We start from the raw sequence: 9971 nt of genomic DNA on the forward strand, positions 1-9971 counted from the left end.
ACGTACAGGAGTACACACACACAGACATACCGAGACGATAACTGCCCAAGTCGGCAGAGTTTTTTTTTTTGTGCTTGCGTCTGCTGACGGGGCCCCTATCCTAATTCCCCTGCTGCAATGGCTTCCTTGTGTCCTTGAAGCCGTATATGTCGGCGAAGTGCACGTCCAGCCTGCTGACCATGTCTTCCAGCCCCATCTCCTTGAAAAAGAAGTCCTTCATCCTGCCGTCTGGCCCCACGAGGTAGATGGCACTACTGTGGTCGAACTGGTACGTCTCGTCGAGCACAATTTCGGGGATCCCCTTCGCCTCGCGTATCGCCCGCTCCTCCTCTGTCTCTTCGACGGAGGAGTAGTACACGCGCCACGCCTGCGCGGCCTGCCGCACCTCCGCCGTGTTGCCGCACAGCGCCACCACGCGAGGGTCGAACTGCGACACGAACGCCTGCAGCACCTCCGGTGTGTCACGGAAAGAGTCGATACTCAGAAAGACGCCCTGCAGTTTCGCCGCCTCCTCCGCCGCGGCGCCCGTCATAGTGGTGTCACACGTCTTCAGAACGTCCGCGATGAAGCGCAGCGTCGTCGGGCACACCTCTGCGCACTTGGAGAAGCCGAAGTACAGCAGCGTCCAGCGGTCGCGGAAGAGCTCTTCGTCTGTGACGTAGGCACCTGTGCGGCTCTCGCGCAGACGGAACGGTCCACCCAGCTGCTGCTTGGGCGCCATTGTGACAGACTGCATGGACTGAAACTCCGGTGCGGTATCCGCTGCTTCTACTACACCAGCCTCCTTTAGCTTGTCGTACCAGTTCAACAGCGACACAGAGAGCGGGAACACGGCGCAGCCGAGGCAGAGACCCCAGAGCTCGGCACGGCTGCGTGGCCCGCGGCGCAGCACCGAGAAGAATCCACGCTGTTCCTGCCTTTGCTCGCTGGAGGACACAAGACGGGCAGAACCGCATACTCGCAGCGGGAGTACTCTGCGGTGGGCCGCCAGTCGCATCGGTTGCCTTCACCCACAGTCTGGCCGCCAGCGGCACCCAAAATAACAACAAGAAATAAAAGGACAGTGGGGAACACGAAGCACGAATAATGATTATATACTACCAAACAACCACAGATGAGCCCAATGTGCACATAATAACGGCCCACACACACAGAAAAACAAAAGGGAGACAATCTGCAAAAGACAACAGCACAATCACCCGCATAGAGCCAGTTTTGCTCGCGATGACGGAGCCCATCGAGGGCCGGGGATCACCCCTGCCGGAGCTGATCCCTCGCTTACACCGCGGCGTCACTCGGCCGAGACATCCTGCGCGCGGACTCTCCTCACTTCTAAACACAACAGCAACAAAAAGTAAAAAAAAACTCCACTCATAACTTCTCCACTCATCATCATCATCGTCGTCGTCATAAAAACCCTCTTACAGATTCTTCTCCCTGCTGCGCATCAGGTACGGCTCAAAACACACTGGTAAGCGGGCCAGACAGCACATCAGAGGCGTGGGTGCGGTGAGGCGAGGGAGTTCCAGTCGTTTACATTGACGCATGGAGCGGGAGGACGCAAACAGAAAAATCAAGAACGCACACGCCCACACCATGTCCGTCAGCGGTACTGCTGTCACCTCCCCACCTCTGAAAAAATAATAATTCAACTGCTTAAAAAAACGCACACCCTCTTTCAAAAGAAGAGTCGTGATGGGAGGAGGGAACACCCAGATGATTCACCTCTTCCTCTGTATCACCTAAAACGCCTCTGGAACCTTGGCGCGAATCAGTGAGGCGCGGCGTACTCAACACCCTCTCGCAAGTGCGGCAGCCGTAGCGCCTTCAGGCGGGCTTCCCAAAGTCGCTCGGTCAAGGCACAAAACGTCACGGCGTCAAGCTCCCCAGGGAATTTCATAATCGCATCGTACTCGTGCTGCAACAGCAGTCCTTCGCTGTCAGCGTCCGTTGGTTTTCTCTGCGACGCTGATGGTGGCATCAGCGTCAATTTATGCATGTAGACAAACTGATAGATTTGTTTTGGAGGCCATGTAAACACCTGCAGCGCGTTTGGCCTGACAATCGGATTCGGTATGCCTGAGACGTACGGCGGCCCCTTCTCTGCTGTCGGGAGAGCCACTGAAGGCAGGAGTGAAACAATGCCCCGCAGCGGCAGCACCTCTCGAATGGCCGTCTCCTCATCATCCCACTCCTTGTCCTCCTCGATTTCTTCAGCATACTCCCTGCCTCTCTTGTTGCCGCTTGTGCTATCGCCGTCACCATTGATGACTTCTTGCCGGCTTCTGAAGTAGAGGCCCTGCGTCGTTACCCACAGTACGCCTGGCTGCGGCTGCCCGTACGAGAGCAGCGCACACGAGATGCTCGCGACGACACTGCCGTTCAGAGCCTCGAGTTGTCGCGAGAAACAACGTGCAAAGGCCAGCTGAGACCACTTGACGCGCCGCTGTTCCAGCGTGCCCCATACTGTGTCCCACAAACCCTTCATTATACCCGACGATGTGCACGCCTTCGCGGCTGAGGCGGAAATGAGCATGGCGAACAGTGTTTGGTAGCCGAAGGGGTGTGGAGCCACTGTGTAGGTGAGAGTGGCGGCGTTGCTCGATGTCGCAGCCGGGGAGCCGAGATCCGCTGACGCTGTCTCCATGTGGCACAACCGCGACAGACCTTTTTTTTCTGGGGAAGTTTGTGTGTTTGTGCGTCAGAGAAGAGGAGAGAAATGTGAGACCGTGTGACATGTATGTGAAGATAGAAAACAGACGCACACCCACACACACACAGAGGCGCTTCGGCAGACTCTTTTGCTTTCTTCTTCTTCTTCTTTCACACGCACATTCAAAACATCGACTCCTCTTTCTTTTTTCTTTTTTCCTTTTCTTCCAGTCTTCCTAGTTGTCTTTCTTTCGCCATAGGCCTAAAGGAAAGAGAACCATATACCTTTCATCGTTTCCCTCAGTCTCTTCTTATCGACAGAGCAGCAGCAACAAGGGGCGCCAAGCACCTCCCATTCCCCTTTACACACATACACACACACACACACATACAGACATTTATATATATATATATATCTGGAGAAAGCGAGCGCACATTTACAGATAATAACACCGATGACTGTATCTCAGTTGCCGTGGGCTCCAACAGATTCGAGTGCCTGAGCAAATGAAAGGGATGTAACAACCTGCTTGCCGTGGAATCCTTTCTCCGAAGCCATCTCAAGCACGAGCAGTAGCTGCTTAATAGGCATCATCGCCGGAACAAGCTCCACGCAGTGACGCGAATCCTCCTGGGACGCAAACGGAAGCCCTAGTTCGTCCGTAATCTGCTGCAACGCCTGCGGCGGCACTGTTGGGATCTGTAGCTTCACAGAGAAGCACGAGACTACCTCGAGACTGTCTAGAACATCGTATTGCGCTGTTGTGCCCACGACGAGCAGTTTCCTCCCTTCGGTTGGCGGTCGCTTGATGAGTACGAGCATCGCCTGCAGAATAGCATTACTATAGCGTCCACCGAGATGTGAAAACTCTATTATACGTTCAAGGTCGTCAAGTATAATGACACTCGCGGGTGACTTGTAGGCGTCTTCAAACGCCTTGCGGATGATATTTACCTTCTGCATCTCACCGTAGCCAACCATATCCTCGCTGGAGATAACCTTTACATACGGGAAGTCTGCCTTCTCTGCGAGGTACGCCGCCACTGCTGACTTTCCAGAACCCGGCAAACCCTCAATGAGCACCGCAAGTGAGTTGATTCGTTTGCCCTCACCCTTGAGTTGCTCAACGTAGCGGCTGCAGCGGTCCTCCACCACCTCCCACGGCTTGCCGTAGTGGATGATGCCACCGCGCTTAAGGTTACTACACTCCTCCTTTGCCTGTCCAAACGCCGGCTGTACCTCTGCCACGGCCGCGAGGAAGTCATGGCGTGTCACGAAGACATCGCGCGCGTCAATAAGCTCCGTTGGGTGGTCAAGGTCGATGTGGCGGTTGAACGCGTTGGATGTGGCGGAGCGCACAACGCCCTCAATCTCCGCGCCTGAGTAGTTCTTAGTCAGCGCCGCGAGCTCGCCGAGATCGACGTCTTTTCCTAGCACGCCATTCTCCCGCATGCCACGGGTGTGAATGCGGAAGATCTCCGCACGGCCCTCTTCATTCGGCAGGCCAATCTCGACGTGTACCTCGAAGCGGCCGGGGCGCAGAATCGCCTCGTCGATGAGGTCGAGGCGGTTTGTCATGCCGATGAGAAGAACGTTGTTGAGTGCATTTACGCCGTCGATCTTGGACAGAAGTTGGTTCACGACGTTGTCGTTCACGCCAGTGGAGTCCCGCACAGCACCACGCTGCTTGCAGATGGCATCAAACTCGTCAAAGATGATGAGGTGCAGCTGCGACTGGTCGCCCTTCGTGGCGGCCTCTGCCTCCGCGTCCAGAAAAAGTTTCCGCACATTTTCCTCTGTCCCACCAACAAACTTGTTGAATACCTCCGGCCCATTGACGATTTTTGGCGGGCGGCAGTTGAGGATCTCGCCAATCTTGCGCGCAATAAGTGTCTTGCCTGTGCCAGGCGGCCCGAACAACAGGACACCCTTGACGTGCTTCACGCCCAACTTCTTCACATACGAGGCAGGAAAGAGACGGCTCGCAAAGGCGCGACGGAACACCTGCGCAAACTCATTCCGCAGACCACCGATGCCGAGGCTCTCGAGGTTGAAATTTTGCATCAACTGTGGTTGTTGGGCATCCAGCTGGTTGTCGGGCACATTTCCAAGCGTAATCTCACTCTTTTCATTCACGAGAACTATCAGATTGGTGGTACTGGAAAGAAAGCCAACGGCGGCCTCTCCATCGCACTTCAACGCAGTCACGGTTCCAATAAGTCGCATGCCGCTGTCCGGCACGACGGCCAACATTTGCGACTCACGGAAGCACTGACCCCCAAACTGCATGAGGAAATAGGCGATGAACTCCATGCAGTCGAGTATGCCGCCCTTTTTAGACGCTATAATGTGCTCCACCTGCACGCTCATGGTCGCAATGGCGGGAAGATGCTGTGGAGGATTCTGCAGCGTTACCGTGCTGCCCGCCGTTGTTGAGAGACCGAGGAGGCGGCGCTGGATACTGTTCATCGCAATCTGCCCTTCCGCAATGGCGGCATTAGAGGCGACACTGAAGACAAAGCCGTTGATGACGACACGACCAGATTCGCCGACAAAGCGCTTGGCGTCGCGCGGGTTGAGGTAGAGCAGGTTGGTACGTGTATCCTCGTCCGTGAGGACGGAGCGTACAATGAACGTAGCTGACATGAATAATAAGTCGCACGAGGCCTACACGTTTTAGTACTTGCTTCACTTATCTCCCTTTATGGCACTAAGAGGAATGACCCCCCAACAACAACAAAAGCAAAAACACTGTCTTTGCAACCAAAACAACAACAACAACAACAGCAGCAGCAGCATCAGCCACAAGAGAAGTCTACCTTGATGATGCAGGAGTGTGCTCTTTCTTTTAAGGGTTTCTCACGCCCATGGTGGCGGTCGGTCGAGCCTCGCCTGCTCCCACGCGCTCAACAGTTCATCCAAAGCACGTTGCTGTGCCCCACCCCCCGCTGCTGTTTCCACGTCCAAAAACAGCGCGCGATACTGCGTGTACGACTGCGGTGTCGGACAGAGCCGCTGAAAGTGTGTGCACCGCAGGTACTCCTCTTCTGCCGTGAGGCACGCCTCCAGTTCAGCTGCATTTGTCAGGGCGTCGAGAAACGGGTGACCGTACGAAAAGGCAGGCTCGTCCAATTTTTGTTTCATGCACGATATTGGCACTGCACGGCTTGCCCCAGGCTTCTTGGCCGTAGCAGGCGCTGTGATACCAACGAGCGTGAGCATGTCCGCAATGAAGTTGCCCTTTACACATTGGTCTAGAAGCGAGTAGTGCGTGCTCAAAGACGGCATGATGTTCACCTCCATCAAGACCGGCATCGGCGTCGGCGCGTCTGCTGCAAGTGGACGCCGCAAAAGCACATCCACGCCGTACACCTCAAAACAACAGCAGCCGATGTCACGGTTGCCCAACGCGTCAATCTCCACCACAACGTGCGGCGCCACTGCAAGTAGCACCTTCACAAGAAGGTCACGCACCTGCGCCATTGCTCCATCCCAGTCGAAGCCGTGCCTAAGAAAATGTGCCTTTAGTGCGGCGAGAGTCCACTTAGAGGCGCTTGCTGCACCTTCTACATCGTTCGCTTCGTCGGGCGGGACAAAATCCTCCGATTTCTTATTAATGGTAAAGTTAGTAAGATGTGCGGTGAGTGCATCGGCGGATCCAACCGCCGCTCCCTTCGGCGCAGTGGGGTAAGGCGAGGTGGCAAAGCGCACAAGTCCTTCATCGTACAAGTAGGCACGCAGTGGAAAGTACGACGTCACCACAACATACAGCCGGAGATCGAACTTGTACCCGTCAACAAGCAACGGGTCGTCTACGTAGCGTTGCACAAGAAAGCGACGGGGGCGAACAGTACCACTACTGCTACTGCTGCTGTTCTCATTATTACTCTTGGCGTCACAGCTGCTGAACGCATCAGCTTGCTGCGTTGTGTACGGAAGCCTTGGGTGTTCACTGCCCTCGAACAAGTAGATACCACGACCACAAGCACTTGTCGTTGGTTTGACGATAAACGTATGGCCACGCTCCTCTTTTGAGCGAAGCACGGAAAGAAGCGCCCCTTGTTCCTCCGGCAGCACCCAGCCCTCAGGGAAGAAATCGCCGAAACCCACATCATTATCCCCGCCGTTGCCGTTTCTGCACTGTTCACGCCAATGTGCACGGGCTGCCACGAGATGCTTATGCAGCTCGTCCTTCTTCCCGATACGCCATGTGCCGGGGAAGTGATTAACACGCTGGAACGCCTTTAGTCGTGCAAAGTCGCTGCGCACGGGACGCTTACACCACTTCATAGACCACGACGTCGACAGGAGACTCGTTTCCTCCGTGAATCCAGCCCGCTCCAGTGTGCACATGACACCTGTGAAGCGCACGGCACCAGTGGGCATTGTGAAGCGAAGGGAAGCGTACGGCCCGGCACGTGGAATGGACTCCTGAGCGCCCGAGTTAGAACGCATCACAAGGGGCAGTGACGCAGGTTCCACGTATGCCCCTGTGTCACCGCTGCATTCGTCCCCGTCCCACGGGCGGTCGAGCGGCAGAAACACAATTGTCGGTGGTCTTCCACGAAATGGACTCACGTTGACCGTGACACATGTGTCTGCTGCAGCACTGCGTGCCACAGTGTGACGCACGGTTGTTGTGTGCCAGACCGGCGTAATGTTCTCGTCGAAGCGGCGCACAGGTGGTGCGGCAACATGGACTGCGCCACGGGCAATACATTGGTTGCGTTGCCTCTGGGCCTCGTGGAGTCGCCGCACCACGTCCTCCTCCTCCTCCTCCTCCGCACCGCACGCCATTAGACCCAATAAAGTGGTGAAGGATGGAACCCCGCCTTTTACGCCGGTGCGGAAGCCCCCCCAAAATAAACGGAAATAAGTAATGAGACGAAAGAAGAAAGTGGGGAAGAAAGAACAAGAAAAAAAGATGTTATTCGTAGCTTTTTTAAACAAAAAAATCGCCTTTGCAAATCCTCTTCCCCACACACCTCCCCACCTCCAATATTAACAATGGTACAAAAAACTCACACTTTCCCAAGCAGTGGAGTTCCCACACCATAAAAATTGTTAATCCGTTTTGTAAACACTTATTCGAGGTAGTCACCGTCATCATCATCACGATGATCGTAATCATCTCTTATCTGCAGAACGTCCTCCATAACTTCACGCCACTCATCTCCCTCGATGCTGTATGCCTCCTCGTAGAGGTGGCGACGATGTCGCAGCACCGTCTGCGCTTCTGCGGTGATGCTCTGCAGCATCGGCGCCGAACCGTACGTGGACACAATGTGGGCGCCAACGTCAATGCCCTCCAGCACCCCAGAGGCCAATATCTCTTTCGGCACCACAAAATCCTGCGGGAACGTAGATGAAATGGGGTAGCTGTTGCTTGTCACAAGGGGCAGGTAATTTGCCGTCCGCAGCGGCAGGCCATAGCGCAGAAGCGCTTCCTGCCGCGGGTACGTCAGGTCAAGCAGATTGCCGGCGCCGCGCAGCGTAACAGCATGGCCCAACACACGTCCCGCCTCGGTTTGAGGATCTAGAGTCGTGGCGTGAGTCAGTGGGGCGAAGTACCCAGTTTTTGCGGCAGACTGAGGTAGGGAAAACAACGGGTTTCGCTCCAGGAACTCCCATAGATCGTTGCGGGGCGAGTTCATGTTGTACACTGGCAGCGGGATCGCCGCAAGCGCTGCAGATACGCGCAGACTGCGGGTGGGCCGCACTGCCTCTTTCCAGTCCTGCAAGTAAAAAGCGGGCCCGCTCGTATTGGTGCCCAAACTACCATTATCGCGAGCACCGTAGAGGGCGCTGTCGGCGACCGCAGCAATTAGCTGCGCCGTGGCGGTGTCATTTTGAATCCAAGCAGGCACTTGAGCCTTTTCCGCCGCTCCTGCTTCTCCTGCTGGTGGTGGTTGTGCAAACGACGCCTGCCACTGCGCCAACTCGAGCGGCACATAGACAGCACTGTCGTGCCTCGTCATGTGCGACGTGGCAAGAAGGCGATTCAGACACATTTCATCCTTACGTCTGCTGGCAAAATCAACCTCACTCTCCCGCATCAACACCTCCTCGGGCAGCGGCTGAAAGGGGGTGAATAGCACCGCCGGCACCTTAGGCCCGGCGTCTTCCCAGAACTCCTGCATGATATTGCACGCCGCGCCTCCAAATGCGGAGTCGCCGTCAACGAAGCACTGCACGCCTTGCAGCAAGTCCGCATCCTCTAGCTGCCGCCGCAGACTCTCCGTGACACCTGCGATGTCGTTGCTCATAGAGGGGCGCAGTTGAGCCATACCAAAGCCGAAGCTGTGCAGAAGAGGCACGTCACCTGAACCCCCGCCCAGCGCATGGAGAGGATGCAGCACATGGACGCTGTCGTTACGCACCCCACTGCGAATGTAGCGCCACCACGGCACCAGCTCATCCTTCTCCTGGAAGAGCTCGTGCTTTATAGCTTTCAGCGACATTTGCACGTCGTTGTCTCCGTTGGGGTCATGATACACCGTGCGTGAGTACCCGTTTTCGGCACTCATTTCCTCCTCCTCGTCATCGTTGTGGTCGTGCAAGGCAGCGGAGGACGATGATGATGACGACGACTCCCACTGCGCTGTGTGGTCACCCGTCGCGAACACACGTGCGTCACTCGCCCCCTCCTCTTCTTCCTCATTGTCGCACTTCCCGTTTCTGCTGGCGGTGCACCGGACGCGCTTGAGTCGCGTGGCGTGCGGGGCGTCGAGGAGGACGAGCCGCGGCACCCGCACCGTCGCCCCCGTGCGTTGCTGCTGCTGCAGCGATTCTCCGCCTTGCACGGCATCGATGCGGCGCTCGCCGTACAACGTTTGCCGTGTCGTGTCGTAGCGCGTAGTGCCGTTCGCCCACTGCGCCGCCACAAGGGAGGCGAAGTTGCCAAGTGCCAACGTGATCAGCTCCCGCTCCCCCATGACGCAACTGTGTTTTCCACAGAGTCCCTTTTCCTTTGATTGTTCCTTGCTACCTCTGATTCTCCGCCCGTGTGCAAGAAACCCTACACGTGCCGCAACTGCGTGAAGGGTCGGGGAGGAGAGTGATGGTGCGTCTACTGCGCGAGACAGTGAGAAAAAAGAAATCGCAAAACAAACAAGCACACACACACACACTCACACATACAGATGCTAGAAGTAGGCACCCGAAACGTGCGCGCGCGTTTGTGTGTGTTTGTGTGTTTTCTTTGTGTGGGCGTATGCATATGGATATGCGAACAGGGGAAACAGCCACCACGACAAGGACGGCACTTACACGCACATAAACAATGGACGAAAACAAACAAAAGGAAAAAAAAAAAAAA

General features: G+C 55.8%; 5 protein-coding genes across 5 annotated transcripts; all 5 read right to left on the reverse strand.

The window, feature by feature from the left end:
- Nucleotides 1–100: 100 nt before the first annotated feature.
- Nucleotides 101–997, reverse strand: DQ04_02351060 (cytochrome c oxidase assembly factor; the record flags this gene model as incomplete). The annotated part of the gene is made up of 1 exon (XM_009311786.1): nucleotides 101–997. The coding sequence occupies one exon, from the start codon at nucleotides 995–997 to the stop codon at nucleotides 101–103; it is 897 nt and encodes a 298-aa protein (XP_009310061.1).
- Nucleotides 998–1771: 774 nt separating this feature from the next.
- DQ04_02351070 (hypothetical protein) lies at nucleotides 1772–2647 on the reverse strand (the record flags this gene model as incomplete). Its single annotated transcript, XM_009311787.1, has 1 exon — nucleotides 1772–2647. The coding sequence occupies one exon, from the start codon at nucleotides 2645–2647 to the stop codon at nucleotides 1772–1774; it is 876 nt and encodes a 291-aa protein (XP_009310062.1).
- Nucleotides 2648–3118: 471 nt separating this feature from the next.
- On the reverse strand, nucleotides 3119–5299 carry DQ04_02351080 (vesicle-fusing ATPase; the record flags this gene model as incomplete). Its single annotated transcript, XM_009311788.1, has 1 exon — nucleotides 3119–5299. The coding sequence occupies one exon, from the start codon at nucleotides 5297–5299 to the stop codon at nucleotides 3119–3121; it is 2181 nt and encodes a 726-aa protein (XP_009310063.1).
- Nucleotides 5300–5512: 213 nt separating this feature from the next.
- Nucleotides 5513–7450, reverse strand: DQ04_02351090 (putative tubulin-tyrosine ligase; the record flags this gene model as incomplete). The annotated part of the gene is made up of 1 exon (XM_009311789.1): nucleotides 5513–7450. One exon carries the CDS (start codon nucleotides 7448–7450, stop codon nucleotides 5513–5515), a length of 1938 nt encoding a protein of 645 aa, XP_009310064.1.
- A 287-nt stretch (nucleotides 7451–7737) lies between these two features.
- On the reverse strand, nucleotides 7738–9588 carry DQ04_02351100 (hypothetical protein; the record flags this gene model as incomplete). The annotated part of the gene is made up of 1 exon (XM_009311790.1): nucleotides 7738–9588. One exon carries the CDS (start codon nucleotides 9586–9588, stop codon nucleotides 7738–7740), a length of 1851 nt encoding a protein of 616 aa, XP_009310065.1.
- Between the last annotated feature and the right edge of the window lie 383 nt (nucleotides 9589–9971).

The sequence above is a fragment of the Trypanosoma grayi genome (genome assembly GCF_000691245.1).
Source record: "Trypanosoma grayi strain ANR4 Tgr_235_V1, whole genome shotgun sequence".
NCBI classification, from domain to species: Eukaryota; Euglenozoa; class Kinetoplastea; order Trypanosomatida; family Trypanosomatidae; genus Trypanosoma; species Trypanosoma grayi.